The sequence below is a fragment of the Exophiala oligosperma genome (genome assembly GCF_000835515.1).
Source record: "Exophiala oligosperma strain CBS 72588 unplaced genomic scaffold supercont1.5, whole genome shotgun sequence".
Taxonomy (NCBI): Eukaryota; Fungi; Ascomycota; class Eurotiomycetes; order Chaetothyriales; family Herpotrichiellaceae; genus Exophiala; species Exophiala oligosperma.
The window spans coordinates 699,988-715,761 of record NW_015622822.1 but is presented as its reverse complement, the minus strand read 5'-3'; the positions used below and the strand labels follow the sequence as shown (position 1 = coordinate 715,761).

The window sequence follows — 15,774 nt, the reverse complement described above, 5'->3', positions numbered from 1 at the left end:
CACTCCTCACGTGATTCTTGGCAACGACAACATTTTCCCGGTGTCAGTTTGAGTCTATCACCACCATCAACATGCTGAATAGGTTGTGAAACCGCGTACGATTGAAGTGGCATCTCTGTGATTGTCCTGTTATTTCTGTCGTTTCTCGAACCCAAATCGCCCCTTCCATCTAGATAACAGACTTGCGCGACCATCTCTTGGATATCTCTTACCATTTTGACAAGGCGCCAGTTTGTGGAATTTCCTATATCACGACCTTTTCTTCCAGTCCTTTGATTCAGACAGAAAGCCTTCAAAATGTCTGGCATCAATGCCCCAGATCGGTATGTTCATGTACAGTTCTTTGTTTTTGATGCATTGCTTTGGAATGGTGATTGCGACTGTGTTTTTGTGATGGAAGGACGTGGCCCATAATGAAGAAGGATCGATACTGGACCTTAATTACAATCATTGCCGGATGTTGGACGACCCTCAAACAAAAGCCAGGAAGGACCTGAGAAGTTTTTATCTGGTAATCTCCTATGTTTGGTAAATAAACCCATTCGCCTCACCTGGACTACTGATTCATTTCACCGCCCACCGCCTTGGCGTAACATGGACTGCACCATCATCCACGACACAACATTGTCTACATTCGCCATATCTCATTTTCAAACACCGATCGTTACTATTTTCCAAGCCGGATTTACATTGTTTGAAAACACGAGGGGTTGAAATATCTGGTGTAATGGATGACACTTCAGCTGCGAGCCCTAACCCTGCTCAACCCAACATGAATCCAGCAAGAAACAAGTCTGCAAGTCCCAACCGCGCTCAGCCCGGCACCAGCCCGGCAAGAACCAAGTCCGCAAGTCCCTCAGGACGCAGTCGCCGTGGCAGTATGAACAATGCTCTCCACAATCTTAAGCTGTAAGCCTACCTCTGCTCCTCTATGGTCAAGTCACCTTAGAAGGTGTCTCTAGATCCAGTTGAAGCCACCCTACTTACACAAACTCCAGCGATGACAACAACGACGGAACCAGAGAGAAGGGCACCACTGTCAGAAACACCCTCACTGTCAACATCGACACTATCAATTCAGGACCACTGACCCCCGGCCCATCTTCACCCAAACCTGGCGACACGTACCCCGGATCAGGAAAGCGCGGCATTCCACAAGATGGCGTAGCTTGGAGAGATCACCTTTCAAACAAGAGATATCATAATGCCGGAATCAATCACAACGCGATCAACAATCAGGACAGGTGCGCAAAGGAGACCACAACATCTGAAATGAGCTCATCCTTCATTAAACTGTGTCACGTTCTTCGCTGCTGGGCTCTTGTATTTCTGTAAGTAGTGAGATACTTTGCTAACGCGATGACATAGTACTGAGGCGTTCATACTTGGTGACGGCGAGAAGAAGATCGAACAGAAAATCGATACTCGTGAGTGTATTGACAAGCTTGTCCATTTTGTGGCTAACTCCCTTCCAAGGAACTCCCAACACTGTCATCTTCACCTTCAACAAGGAAGACCATACCCTCGCCAACATGCTCCGTGAGAAACTTTTGGAGAATAGCCACGTCATGTTTGCAGCCTATAAGGTTCGTTATCAGATCATGCGCCATTGCTAGAACTACAGTAACCTGATTGTCATAGGTCCCGCATCCTCTCTTCGCAAGCTTCGAACTCCGAATCCAAACCGATGGTGACATCACTCCCAAGGAGGCTCTGATCGCTAGCTCTAAGGAGGTCATTAAGGAGCTCGATGTGCTGAAGCATAGGTTCAAGAAAGAGTACGATCTTCGCAAGATGGTTGGCAACGTGGGTCAAAACGGAGCTTGAACCAGCTACATCACACCCTATGCTGAGCAACCATCCGATGCTGGGGACGGAGCAAACGCGAACTATGACCAAGGCTCGAACGATACCCTGTACGATTATTGGAAAGCAGATGACGGCGTTTTGGAGTCAGACAAAGGACTCTTCATGGTGTAGACTATGAATGCATGGTTATACTGGCGAGGCAAGCCAGTAAGCAGACAGAGCCAATATCTGTCACACAAGTAATTGAATTGTGGCTTTGACCATGACACTGCGCACTTGGCTTTTCTGTGTAGTAGCAGCGTAACTCCCTGATTCTGTCTTGATTGTCGCTCTGAGTACATCGAGCATTGTTGATGCCAAGATGCTTAGTCATGTTGATGGTTAGGTATCTCCTACGGAGTATTTAGCCCGCCCCAAAATCCGCGTCATTCGAAGCAAGTCAACCTGCTGGCGCAGTCGTCGTCGCCAAACCCCGATTACCATCATCTCACTCGTTTCTTCTTCGTTTTGTTCGTCTTTCATCTGCCAGTTTGTTTTGTTCTTAAGCATCATGTATTCATCCTCCAACTCGTTCCTGGGCGGTTCAAATAGTGCCCGCCCTGGCGCTGGCTTTGGACAGCAACAGTCGTTTGGCTCCTTCAATCAAGCTCCTCAACAGCCGTCGCCTTTCGCTCCCCAGCCCACCGGCTACCCTGGCCAACTGCAGTCACAGCAGACCGGCTTTCCAGGGCTAGGGCAGCAGCAGAGCTTTCAAGCTCCGACACAGCAACCGCAGTACACAGGTTATCCTGGACAGAACCAAGGCCAGCAACCTCAATTCCCGCAAGCGCCGCCGCAGCCTCCTCCTTTCCAGCAGCAGCCCTCGTTCCAAAATGCTCCTGTACCTCAACAGCAGCAGCAACAACAACCTCATCCGCCAGCTCCGATCCGTCCCCAGCAGACTTCTACCCAGATTGCACAGTCCTTCAACCCGGGACCTTCGAGTGCAGCTCCATCAAACAGGGGTGCGAGCAAGAGTTCGAGCAGGATTCCAAACATAAGGCTGTCGTTCATCACTGCTACGGATCAGGCGAAATTTGAGCAGCTATTTAAATCAGCTGTTGGCGACGATCAGGCATTGAGCGGAGAAAAGGCCAGGGATTTACTTCTGAGATCTAAACTGCCAGGAAGTGCACTGTCACAGATATGGATATTGTCGGATACGACAAAATCAGGGCAGCTGTTGTTCCCAGAATTTGCCCTGGCGATGTATTTGTGCAATCTCAAATTGACAGGCAAAGACTTGCCTTCTGCGCTGCCCGAGAAGATGATGAACGAGGTGTCCAGCATGGTGGATATCATCTCCTTTGGCGTTCCTGATGATAAGCCCCTGCCTCCGCCTCGTCAGAATGTACCAGACTTCGATGCTCCCATCAGGCAGAATGCAATGTCTCCACCTGCTCCTCAAGCTCCACGACCACAACAGGCGTCTAACCAGCAACTGTTGTCGCAGCTTACTTCTCAGCCAACTGGTTTCTACAATCAGGCGACAGGCTTTCAACCTGGGCTTCAAGCGCAACCCACTGGTTTCCCAGGCCAGCAGCCAGGTCTTCAACCCCAGGCCTCCGGATTCCCAGGAGCAACTGGATACACTGGCCCACGACCACCCATGCCACCCATGCCGACGGGGTTTGCAAACAATATGTCGCCTCAGCAAACAGGTCCTTTGCAAGCTCAACCCACTGGCTTGCCAGGCCAATGGGGCTTTGTGAATGCGCCAGCTACGGGACTTCCGAACATTGAAGCTTTGCGCCAACAGTTGATGCCTCAAACTGGCCGTGAGGGTGGGTTTACCACGCAAGGGTTGGCAGGCTCGGCTAAAATTCCTTGGGCTGTCACGAAGGACGAGAAGCGCATATATGATGATCTTTTCCGTGCTTGGGACGGTTTGGGTAGAGGCTACATTTCAGGAGATGTTGCTATTGAAATCATGGGCCAAAGCGGTCTCGAAAGAGGGGACTTGGAAAGCATTTGGACCTTGTCTGACCCCAACAACAAAGGCAGGCTTAATATGGACGAATTTGCAGTGGCAATGCACTTGATATACCGCAAGTTGAATGGATATCCTGTCCCCAACCGGCTCCCACCAGAATTGGTTCCGCCTTCAACGAGGAACTTCAATAATTCCATCGACACCGTCAAGTCTCTGCTCTCGCAGGATGCTGAAACCAGGAAACAAACAGGTGCATTCTTGCAGCCGCAGAAGACAGGGGTCAGTTATCTAAAAAATCACTCTTTCCGTGCGGGATCAGCATCTCCAAGTTTCGGACGGAAAGATGCAACTGTGTTCCGCAACAATGATGATGATATCGGATATCGTTCCAGTGCGAGACGCCGCCTTGGCGCGGGTGGCAGGACTCCCTCACCTGCTCAGTCCTCTGATGTCTCTGAGAGCGCCTACGACGATCTGACACCAGATCAGATCAGGAAGAAGATTCGAGAGAAGAAGATTCTTTTAGACGCGACAGACTTTCAAGATGAACGTCAGGCCGATGATGATGATGTCCTGGACCGCCGGGATAGAAGAGAGGCCGAGGAGCTTTTCAAGCAGATTCGCCGTATTCAGGATGATATCGATACCCACCCGAATTCTGGATTTGGTGGTTCAGACACTGGTGCTGAAAGAAGATCTATGCGGAGAGAACTACAGAGATATCAGGATCGCCTCCCAGCACTTGCTTCAGATGTTCGAAAGATCGAGAAGAGTATCGCAGAGGCGAGGTTACAGTTGTTCCGTCTGAAGGATGCCAAGGCTCACCCAAATAGCACCTCCACAATCGTCGGCACAGGCCCTGGTGGTACAGTCACTGAGGCTGATCGTATCAAAGCCAGAGCAAGAGCCCGTATGCAGGCTCGAGCAGCAGAGCTAGCAGGACGACCTGCTCCAGCTACAGATGATGAAAGCGGCGCCCAGAGACGCTTGGAACAAGAAACCTCAAAAGTCAAATCCGAGCAAGAACGACATGAAACTATGACCCGTGATGTTGAAGACAGCGTCAAAGACTTTGTTTCCAGCCTAGAGGATGGTCTTCGCGTTGAGGGTGAGAATACTACCCAGGAACATGAACGGAGACGATGGGAAGAAGCTTTGGGTGTGGAGGACGAAGTCAAAGAACTCATCTATGACTTGCAAAGGAGTAGCAGGACAGCCAAAGTCCGCAAGGAAGAGTAAGTCCATGTCTGTGTACTGGTGTCATTTCGTGCTGATCACAATAGGCAAACACGCCCTGCTCCTCGAGCTTCTACGGAGTATGGACGTGACGAACCGAGACACACCAATGGTGATCTGCCAAGTCGTCCCGCTCCTTCAACCACCACTTCATCTTCGTCTTTGACTGCTGGCACGTCACCTCAAGACCGTGTGGCTGCAGCCAAAGAGAAAGCTTTGAAGCGTATTCAGGAACGCATGGCTGCAGCAGGTATCAAGCCCGCTGGGGAGTCTGGAGAGACACTACAACAACGCCAAGAGCGCGAGAAACAGGAACGAGCAGAGCGTATACGCAAAGCAGAAGCAGAAGATGCTAAACGTGAACAAGAGAGGCAGCAAAGACTGGCAAACGAGGGTGTCGTACCACCTCCCAGTCCTAAATCTGCGAAGAAGCCTCCTCCACCACCGACTCGAAAGCAGCGCCAGGAGAGCTACGATCTCTCGGACCGAAAAGCCCAAGAGGCAGCAGCGAAAGCTAGGGCCGAGGAAGAAGCAGCCGCCCAGATCAGGGCAGAACAAGAGGCACAGGGGCGAGAGCGCAAGAAATTAGAGTAAGTCCACGCTGGCTCAATCGCGTTCGTACTGACAAGTGTATAGGGCGCAAGCCAAAGAACAGGAAAACGACTTGGAAAAGGAACGTCAAGCTGCTCAAGACCGTTTGCGTGCCTTGGAGGAGCAAGTCAAAGCCGGCAAGATCAAGAAGCAAGAAGAGAAAGCACGTAAAAAGGCAGCCGAGAAAGAAGCCAAAGAGAAAGAGGTGAAGCTTGCTGCGCAGCGAGCTGAACTTGAAGCCGCTAGAGAGAGGGAACGACAGCTTCAATTGCAGCTCGAGAATCTGGGTGACTCTTCTTCCGATGACGACGACGAGCCGGAGCAGATCACGCCACAGGAGAGCACCCCGGCGACGAGTCAAGTACTTACAAGCTCGATCTCATCACCTCCGCCTGTGGCAGCTCCTCCACCGGCGCCGTCGACGAGCAGTGGCTATGATGCCACTCCTCTTTCCAGCCCTCCAGCGGAAGAGTCTAGAAATCCTTATTTCAGGAAACTCTCCCAGCGATCAGAAGATGCAAGACCTGCCTTCTCACCACCAGCTGTCCCCCAGAGCCAGCAGTTCTCGCCCCCGTCTGCCGCGCCGCCTCCAGCTCCCGCCACAGACCTTCCATCTACCAATCCCTTCCACCGGATTGCTCAACAAGAGGCTGTCAAGCCATTGACGCCTACATTTACTGGTGCTCAATCAAGGCGTCGTCCAGAAGAGGACGAATGGTCAGCCGCTGGATCTGACAAGGATGATGACAGCGACAACGAAGATGATCCACCAGCCGCTGGGTCAGCCAAACATCTTGCATCCATTTTGTTTGGCACGATGGCACCACCACGGCCACTTTCAGCTATGGACAGCAAAGACAGCAAACCTGATACACCTGTCCAGGAGCCTCCACCTGTTCCAGGTGCCTTTGATGCTCCTCCCCCTCCTCCTCCTCCACCAATGCCAGATAGTGGTGCACCGTCAGCACCTCCTCCACCACCACCAATGCCTAGCTCTGGGGCACCAAGTGCTCCTCCTCCGCCTCCTCCGATCCCCAGCGCTGGCGCACCTGACAGTGCACCTCCACCGCCACCAATGCCTGCGCCGTCCCGCGCCGGAACTGGAGATATCGGAGCTCTTCTAGGCGAGATTCAAAAGGGAAAAGGACTGAAGCATACCGAAACCAAGGACCGAAGTGCCAGTTCTGTGGCTGGAAGGGTACTGGGTTAGGCATGGGAAGACAGGATTATGAGCAAGCATGGTGCGTGGAGTGGTGATGTAGAAATGTTTGATAGGATTTGGTAAACAATTTTCCTTTGTCCTTAACAATATCGCATTGTTGTCAAAGACATCAGTGTACAATAATCACCTGTATTAGACATTTGTGGTTTTGGCAGACAGGCTGCAAGCCCAAGCTTCTTGCTTAAAGTAATCGAATCTGGAAGTTAGAAAAGCGCCGAGTCACGTGATATGGCGCCACGAGGAGCTAGACCATTTTCGACAGTAACAACAAATAACTGGTGATTGGGTCTGAGAAACACCAGCCTGCGGTAAACGACAACGACAGAACCTCAACAAACGACTGGCAGATCCGGTGCAAGGAGTCATAGACGACCCTTTAATGCTGCAATAGTCGTCCCCTTTAGGACCCAGTGGCACGAGGAACGTCCCTCGCGAGGTGAATTGGACTGACTGAGTACTCCTCTCGAGCGTGACTTCGAAATCAAGACGACCACACAACATGCCTCGCGTTTCGACACAAGGCGGAGGCCGCCCGAGCAGGCAAGCGGTGGTGATGAACATGGCTCGTGAAAGGAGCAAGGGGTCGCCGATAAAGTAAGAAACAACATCTCTGATATTGTCACTGCAATACCTATACATTCAAGCGAGGCGGGCGCGAGTGAAGTTCTGGAAGAGCTGCGTTGCTTTGGATGCATGGATGCCTCATTGAATAAAATGCACCCCGCGCATTCAGCCCTCAGACAAGTTTACAGGATATTCTCCAAGCGCGTTATCCTTCCTCTTACTGACGGTCTTCTGAATTCTAGGTTGGCGTTGAACGATGATCGTGGCGAAAAAGCCGCCCGCCTACAGTCTCGACAAGCCCTCCAAGAAATCCACATGAACGAGATACGCGCCGCAGCGAGTCCCGTCCGGAAGATCAACCAGCATCGCAATCGCGATCGGCGAGACACTTCTGGGAGTCGAGCCATGTCCGAGTCCTCCCCCCGCACACCGCGCACGAGCGATGCGCACCTGCGTAAAAAGGTCGCGCTGCATAGGAGGCAGAGTCAGCAGCAGAATCACGGCGGAGGCCAAAATGCAAACAGCCCGCGGGGCGATACGCTGACACCCATGAAGCGCGTGCCTATCCTCGCAAACTTTGAAGAGTGGATGAAGATGGCTACGGACAACAAGATCAATGCCGCGAATTCCTGGAATTTCGCCTTGATCGACTATTTCCACGACATGAGTTTGCTGAAGGAAGGGGACGGGGTGAACTTCCAAAAAGCCAGCTGCACGCTTGATGGGTGCGTCAAGATCTACACAAGTCGCGTTGACAGCGTGGCCACCGAGACTGGTCGGTTGCTCAGTGGTCTTGCGGATGGCGCAGAGGGAAAGAAGCGAAACAAGGACGACGGCGAGGAAGACGATGACGAAGAAGGTGACGAGGGCGAGGATGGTGTGGGCGAAGACGGGGAAGGAAAGAAGAAGAGCAAAAAGAAGAGCGCGCGGAGTCATGAAGCGACACTTGCACCGGGATTTGCGAGTTTCCAAGGGAAAAAACTCGAGCTCGAATTCGCAGTCGACCCCCTGTTCAAGAAGGCGTCGGCAGATTTCGATGAGGGAGGGGCTAAGGGTCTCTTGCTGAATCATCTGTCCATTGACTCGGATGGGCGGATTGTGTTCGATAGCAGTGACGACGCAGGTGATGCGACGCTAGCGGCGGACAAAGACAAAAGCCAGCATCAGGATGAGGATGATCAAGAAGACGAGGCGGACGCAGCTGTTGCAGAAGCTACGAAAGCCGCTGCGGAAACGGATGAGGCAGAGATTGAGGAGCCAACTCGTACACCAGATGCCGAAGAGCAAGACGAAGAAATCGACTTGGGAGCCCTTGCAGCAAAGTTCTTCCCTGACCTCGGCGTTCTCGACAACCAGGACGTGTGCCCTTCGATGAAGGCGTTCACACTCGGCGACCCATCGGGTGACCTGAATATTCCATTCTTGAAGGCGCCAGACGACTGGCGTGAGCAGAAGAAAGGGTCCACTACGCCTGCGCCACCTACACTTGATGGGAATATCAACTTGTCAGATCAAACTGGTATATTCCTGGACGGTACAAATGCCATGGGCTTCGATGACGATGACGACGATGGCGGTCTGCTCGGCGGCTTTGACGTGGCCGATAACGTTGGCTTCGGCGAGGGCGGTGAGGCGTGGGCAAAGGATGCAGCGATCGAGGCGCAGACGCGGGTCGTGCAGGCCGGGGAGATGGACGATAATCTTCTCGAGGGTGACAACAATGCTTATGCACTGTCTCTGCAGCACAAGTACCAAGAAGACGCCGAGCACGAGAGCATAATGGCGTATTTCGACAAAGCGTTCAACTCTAGAGCAAAAGGCAAGATGGCGTTCATGACACTGGAGAACTGGCGCATGCAGAAGATTCAGAAAGCTGCGCAAGCTGAGAATGCGCCAGCGTCACGACAGCGCAAGGAGAAGGAGCCTTTCGAGATTGACTTCCTGGGTCCCATGTCAGAGAATCTGAAAGAGCTGCTTGAGGCGCCGGCGGTACTGAACAGCCAAATCAGTCTACCCAAGGCGCAATGGAAAACCAAGGGACGCAACCTGCTGGACAAGGACGACGAAGTGGTTGATCCGAGAAAGTTGATGAGACTATGGACAAAGCCCAAGTGTCGCGTTGGTCGACGTAAGGGCAAGATGGGCGTCATTGATGAGGGCTTCGGGGCTAGAAATAGGCTCGCCATTATCAACGGCCAGCAAGGCGATGTTGACGAAGACGAGGAAGATGAGGGGCGCAAGGGCGATTACGATGCCGACTTCTTCGCCGACGATGATCAGATGCCGTTCTTTGATGGCCCGCTACCCATTGACGACGATGACGACGGGCTCGGTGTCGGTGGTATGGACGTTGGGGACGAGGGTCAGGCCTTCATGGACGCGAGAGAAATGTTGTCACCACCTCCACCGGACGGGCAGCATCAGCAGCAGAATGACGGATTCATGGGCATGATGGAAGATGGTGGCGTGCCGAACCAGGATTCGCAAGAGGGTGGTGCAGCTAGCCAGGATCCTCAAGCGCAGCAAAACGTCTTGGATCTACTTCCGGGCAGTTTCGGCAGTCAACTCGTGACGCAGGCCGGGCGTCGCTTGAGGCCAGAGTATGTCAATTATGCGCGAACGGCGAAGAAGGTGGATGTGAGGAGGTTGAAGGAGAATATGTGGAAAGGGATGAGTGAGAAATTGGCATTGTTGACTATTAATGTGTTTGAAAAGCCGACGAGTAAGCAGGAGGAGGAGCAGCAGGAGCAACAACAGCAACAAGTGTCGGCTGCTGATGAGGATGTTGACATGATGGACGTGGACGTGGACGCTCATGAAACGTCACAGGATCAGGACCAACTTCAAGGCGAATTGCAGCAGCAAGTCGATGGTGATGCAGATCCGGACCGAAGTGTTCAGGGCCAGGCTGGACAAGAGGACGGTCTGAAATTCACAGAACTCATCCAGGACCTTCGTGGCGTCTACCCGGAGCAGCAGATGAAGGACATCAGCACGAGTTATTGTTTCATCTGTCTGTTGCACCTGGCCAACGAAAAGGGCCTGGTCCTCGAGGGTGAGCTCGACGGGGAGAGGGCCATGCAGGAGATCATGGTCATGAGGGATAAGAGCGTCGGTGAAGGGTATGAAGGGGAGTGATTGAGGATCATGTATTCCGTACAAGCTGAGCATTTGCCTTTGGTTGGTTTTTTTGGGCACCCGTGTACACACAGTCGTACTCGAATGATACCTAATGATGATGATGTCTTTTTTTCTGGTGTTTTTCACGTTGAATGGAAGGATTTATGTAGCAAAGGAAAGTAAATACGGAGACTCTGTGGGTAGCTCCACTTGTCACTTGCTTCTACATATCACCGTGTATATACTCCCTCGGGGTGCTTTTTCTCCTCTACTAAACAGGAGTTGACAATGATTGACCATGAGATGGCTCGCGGGAAAAACAAAACAGAGATACGCAAAAAGAAACAGGTCTGTATGTCTCCTCTATTATATCTCTAGATAATATAAGTCAATCTGTGGTATAGTCGTTGGTCTTGTTGATCCATGTTGAGTGTCATTGTTCGCGTACTCCGTAGGTGTTGAAAATCATCACCGAGGCCCATCTGATACGCGTAGGTTTGTTTGACTCAGTCCATATGTACTGTATACCGAACTCTTGAGATGGATCTACCTGTCGCCGGGTGACAGCGGAAGCAGAGATCCATTATCAGTAAGAAAAAATGAACGGGGCGACGGATACGAGAACCAGAGTAGCTCTCCGGAAGGTTTGTTCCTTTTGGTGGTTTGGTGTTGGAAAAAAAAAGAGGTCCAAAAACATGTGGCGTAGAGGTCCACTCTGCTGCTGTCAAGTCTATGAGTTCCACCGATTGACGTAGAAATTCAACTCGAAACCATGATCGGGACATGTCAGACCACCGTATCGCCGACGAGCTCATACTGTACGGGACTACGATCCTTTTATAACTTGACTTCGTTTCTAGCCAAAACCCACAGACCCTCTGCTTCAGTCATGACCAGGCCGTCTTTGTTGATGATCTGACCTCTTGACTTCCACTTTCGACCTTCCCTTCCCTCGAGCCAGCATTTGACAATGACGTCGCTCGGCGTCGGTACGGGGGCACGGTAGGTCACGTTCAGCCCGGCGGTGTAGAGGGATTCTCGGGCCCCCTCGAGATGTTGGTGGTGTAGCATGACGCACAGGCCCATCATCTCGTCGAGGATGGCGCAGGCCACCCCTCCGTGGATGGTGGCGGGGTGCCCGTCGACCCCCGGGCGGGCGAGGTGTAGGAGCATGACACAGTCTGGGTTCTCGGGCACCTTCACCACCGCCTTGTGCCCTTGGCCTGTCTTCAACGTGCCCTTGGGACTATCCTCGGCAAAAGGGAAATCTTTCAACTGCAGGGTGACTAGGTACGGGATGGTGGTCGGCGTGGCGACCGTCCGCGAGAAGAAAAAGTCTTCGCCGTCGTCTTTGAGGACGCGGGAGTAGGTTGGGATCGGCCGATAGAGAGGGTTCGAGAGGTGTTTGTTGGTGAAGTCGTTGGCCGCGAAATGCGCCAGGGCTTCTTTTGGGACGGCATGGGCGGCAATGAATTTGTCCATGAAATCCATTTGTTGTTGACCCATGATGAAGGAGAGGTTTCTGAAGTTGCACCGCCGTGTCACCTACCGTGCATCTCCCAGTCTCACAAAAATGACACGAAGCAAGAAGGCAAGTCACAGGAATGAGGTGTGCCGAAATGTACGAGAACGTGTCGGTACTCTTGTGTTTATCGAATTCATCCAAAGTGCTGGGAATCGGTATGAGCGGGAAGGTTGTACAGTAGCCAAGGAACCTCGGCACGGAATGTGCTGGCCGTCACACCAGCCTCGCCTCCGTTCAGTGGTGGGATTTTTGCGGCCGGAGCTATTGGTATCGTTACTCCGTCCTCGTACCGAAGTAGCTCGAAATGCACCCCCCCCCTCCCCTCGTGCTGCAAGCTCGTAGCTGTAGAGGTCACGACAGGCCTGGGTTGGGGGCTTCTGGTTCCCTGCGCTAGGCATGGGGTTACGTGGACACTCGTCGAACATTCGCGGCTCTGAATGGGTGGTGGGTGACATTTCTGCCACCTGGACTGGTTGCCATTGGAGGCGGCTCTTAATGTGTTTTAGAGGTGTGGGTTGCGCCTGGAGCGCCTGCGAATAGGGACTTTGGGCACCCCGTTTAGCTACGTTTAGCTTGCGTTTTAGGTGCGTCTTAACCCTGGTCCCGGGCCTAGTGAGTCGCCGCCCAGTTCGAGATAGCTCTACTCGCTTTTTTACATCAATCCCGCCGCCTCTTCTCTTCCGCTGCGGAAAAAAAAAACAAGAATAATACAAAGGCCACGCCGTCGCCCGGCCATTGACGGTGGTTTCATCTTCTTCATCGTTTACTGTCGTCTACACATACATAAGAGGAGAGACAGTGTAGCTTCCCTAGCAACAGCCTCACAAATATTCCAGCCTCCGAGCAAAGGTACGTACGGACGGTGGCTATTTTCCCCAGCTGTATCGCACCTTATCGCGGTGGATTGATCACTCCTCAGTCTTTCCGTTTGCTCCATCCCAACCGGCCCGCTTCACACCCAGCCAGCCTGCTCTTTCCCTCCCAGCGACTGCTCTCAACTTCTTTTTTTTTCTCCCTTCCATCTCACTCCCCGCCAACGAGCTTCACTCCTCCATCTCGTCCCTCATCATCTTCTTTTACCCAGCATCAATTGACATTTGGCATCTCAGAGCAGACAGACAACAAGTCTTTTCTCCATACCAACATCCACCACCATCATCATGATGTCCAAGTTTCTCCTCGCAGCCTCGGCCGTCGCCGCTGTCGTTTATGCGCAGGACCTCGAGACCTCTAGCGCTTCTTCGGTCGCGGCCACGTCGACTGCATCTCAAGTAATGCCACCAGCTGCCACGGCGTCTTTCAACCCCGCTGGAATCAGCTCAACCGATGCATGTAAGAGGAGGCCGCTGAACGATTCGTAATGGCAAGACACTAACCGGGAGCAGTCAACTGGTGTCATGCGCAGCTAAACACTTGCCCGTTGATTTGCGGCGGAAGTGCTTCTCTGAATCAATGCGACGATGTGAGTGACTCAACAATTGGTATACTTCTGACGGTCTGATCTAACCTGCCATCAGACAACCTTCACCTACAGCTGTGTCTGTGCCAATGGAACCGTCCCCGATTGCACTGCTTTCACGCAGACTCTGCCCTACTTCATCTGTCAAGAGAGCTACATCCAATGTATCAACAACAACCCCAATGATGCCCAGGCCCAGAGTGTCTGCAAGCAGAACGAGCAGTGTGGTACTCGTAATGCGACTGCCGAAGTTCTTTCAGCCTCCTCCGCTGCTGCTTCTTCCGCAGCTGCTTCCACCTCTTCAGCAGCACCTTCCTCCACCGCTTCTGCCTCCAAATCAGGATCTGCCACAGCCGCCAGTGCTTCTGCCTCAGCTACCGAGTCCCACAACGCAGCTGCTGGCATGTCTCGTGTCACTACTGGCGCATTCGCTGCCGTCCTCATGGCTGCCTTCAAGCTTCTCGTCTAGACGTTCGATCCTCGGCGGTGTAATAGCAACCTCCATCCTTTAGCTCGAAGATCACGTTGGACAGACTCTTATTCTCGGGTAATGGCAGAGGTACAAAAGTTAGGGAGGTGTAACAGCCAAAAACACAGACACAAAAACAAGTTGACTAATTACTGGTGGGTGAACGACGACATGCGAATGACTGGCATGATTAGGGGAACGAATCATTAGGGGTTCAATGGTGACATGAGAGACTTGGGGCAGGGCATTGAACAAAGCGATATGATTTATGTGGTTTTGTGAGCGTTCTGCGATTGCTTCCCGGGGCAAAAGCAATTTCCAATCCTTTAGCGAGCGTGTGTGTTTATGTCTAGGTATGCATTGGCACAGAGACAGGTGAACATGACCATTGGAGGGGGCACTTAGTAGACAGAGAAGAGGTAATAATCTGATTGTGATTGAAACCCCCTTTTTTGAGAAGTCAGTACCAAATAGAGAACTCAAAGATGTACATTGAGACACTTGGATGATCGCCCATTGCGCTCGGGGAATCTGATGATGATGGTCTGTTTCCACTTTTATGATGCGCATTGGTCGATCTTTCTATCCCCAGCTTTTGCTCCAGCCACACGAGGCTGCCAAGAATGAATGAGAGGCTAAATCTCAGCCTTGTGAGCATCTGTGGCTGCCAAATAACGACTGCGGGGAAATACTGCAAGTACGGAGTACCTACCGTAGGTATCGGTACTCATGTCACGCGTTGACGTAGATCAAATTGTTCTATTATGCGCCTTATTTGGGCTACGAAGCGTGGCGTGAACACTTGTAGAGTTGTCACTTGTAACAGAAATCACATTCAAGACTCGACGTGTCTTTTAAGGCTTTCGAGTTTCGTCTCGGCTGCGCTCTCTATTTGTGAAGGTTGTGCGCGTCAAATCCTGTTGCCAAGTCTCGTCACTAGCACTTTCTTTCGCGAGGGCGACGATCATGTCGGTGTAGGCCAAGGTATTCAGCTTATTGCTACCATGGGGTCTTTGGCCCATTGTGGTAGATATCGATGATGAACGTCGCAAACTTTGCCCTGAGCCTGGGTGTGAGGCACTTTTTCGACATCGAGGAAGTGATCCGGTCAAGGCAAGTTCTCGAGATCACCCTCATGACGGCGGTCCACAGCGTGTTTTTGTGACCGGTGAGTCGACTGTGGTCGTTTCTAAAATAGTATGCATGAATCGTTCGCGATTTAGAATGTGGTTGTCGTGACACTGACGAGATACTCGGCTGTACCGTTAATTCCCGATCGCTCTCAACCATATCGGTCAGCAGATCCTGGTCGAAGTTATGCGGTGAGTGGGCGACATGTCCCAGGATCCTTCACTCGGTTTACGAGGCGGGCGACTAGATGACGCTGGATGCCTCGAAACGACAGTATCGGTTCTACCTCCTGACGGCAAATACCATATCGACTTGAACCCCGGGCCAAATGATCTGCAGAGGACAGTCCGTGGAAGGTACGTTGGCCAGATCCCTTGGCCGACATCCGACGAGACGTTGGACTTTGCCAGACTCGGTGAGAGATCCTCCTCCATCAAGGGACAATGTTGTGAATGTGCGTGGCCAATGTTTTCCAACGAGGTAAACTCCATCTCGAAGCCACGGTCGTAGCACTGAGCCAGTGGAACGAAGCTGTACAGAAGCTCAAGACTGGCCAGGTCGCCGGGTAAGTCACTGCTGTGACCACATCTGTCGTCTGACGACTGCAGACGAATGGTTGTCGACTTTCACTTGCCGTGATTGGGGATTTTGATTGCCGGGGGGAGGGGGGGCGCCT

The 15,774-nt window shown here is 52.2% G+C and overlaps 6 protein-coding genes across 7 annotated transcripts; 5 read left to right on the top strand and 1 right to left on the bottom strand.

The window, feature by feature from the left end:
* The first annotated feature begins 73 nt into the window (after window positions 1-73).
* Window positions 74-2,089, top strand: PV06_05644 (uncharacterized protein). Its single transcript, XM_016406671.1, has 5 exons — window positions 74-909; window positions 999-1,244; window positions 1,369-1,427; window positions 1,477-1,586; window positions 1,642-2,089. The coding sequence occupies exons 1-5, from the start codon at window positions 728-730 to the stop codon at window positions 1,825-1,827; spliced, it is 783 nt and encodes a 260-aa protein (XP_016262275.1). The 5' UTR covers window positions 74-727; the 3' UTR covers window positions 1,828-2,089.
* Window positions 2,090-2,260: 171 nt separating this feature from the next.
* On the top strand, window positions 2,261-6,919 carry PV06_05643 (uncharacterized protein). Its single transcript, XM_016406670.1, has 3 exons — window positions 2,261-5,016; window positions 5,065-5,607; window positions 5,654-6,919. Exons 1-3 carry the CDS (start codon window positions 2,360-2,362, stop codon window positions 6,816-6,818), a joined length of 4,365 nt encoding a protein of 1,454 aa, XP_016262274.1. The 5' UTR covers window positions 2,261-2,359; the 3' UTR covers window positions 6,819-6,919.
* Window positions 6,920-7,150: 231 nt separating this feature from the next.
* Window positions 7,151-10,653, top strand: PV06_05642 (uncharacterized protein). The gene is made up of 2 exons (XM_016406669.1): window positions 7,151-7,424; window positions 7,637-10,653. The coding sequence occupies exons 1-2, from the start codon at window positions 7,330-7,332 to the stop codon at window positions 10,530-10,532; spliced, it is 2,991 nt and encodes a 996-aa protein (XP_016262273.1). The 5' UTR covers window positions 7,151-7,329; the 3' UTR covers window positions 10,533-10,653.
* Window positions 10,654-10,870: 217 nt separating this feature from the next.
* On the bottom strand, window positions 10,871-12,156 carry PV06_05641 (uncharacterized protein). The gene has a single exon (XM_016406668.1). The coding sequence runs from the start codon at window positions 12,018-12,020 to the stop codon at window positions 11,352-11,354; it is 669 nt and encodes a 222-aa protein (XP_016262272.1). The 5' UTR covers window positions 12,021-12,156; the 3' UTR covers window positions 10,871-11,351.
* A 592-nt stretch (window positions 12,157-12,748) lies between these two features.
* PV06_05640 lies at window positions 12,749-14,431 on the top strand. 2 transcript variants are annotated; one of them, XM_016406667.1, is made up of 4 exons: window positions 12,749-12,888; window positions 13,149-13,371; window positions 13,425-13,501; window positions 13,557-14,431. In XM_016406667.1, the coding sequence occupies exons 2-4, from the start codon at window positions 13,200-13,202 to the stop codon at window positions 13,965-13,967; spliced, it is 660 nt and encodes a 219-aa protein (XP_016262271.1). In that variant the 5' UTR covers window positions 12,749-12,888; window positions 13,149-13,199; the 3' UTR covers window positions 13,968-14,431. The 2 variants fall into 2 exon arrangements, with proteins under 2 accessions (XP_016262271.1, XP_016262270.1); XM_016406666.1 differs by having other exon boundaries at window positions 12,749-13,371.
* An 871-nt stretch (window positions 14,432-15,302) lies between these two features.
* PV06_05639 (uncharacterized protein) lies at window positions 15,303-15,667 on the top strand (the record flags this gene model as incomplete). The annotated part of the gene is made up of 2 exons (XM_016406665.1): window positions 15,303-15,513; window positions 15,579-15,667. 2 exons carry the CDS (start codon window positions 15,303-15,305, stop codon window positions 15,665-15,667), a joined length of 300 nt encoding a protein of 99 aa, XP_016262269.1.
* Between the last annotated feature and the right edge of the window lie 107 nt (window positions 15,668-15,774).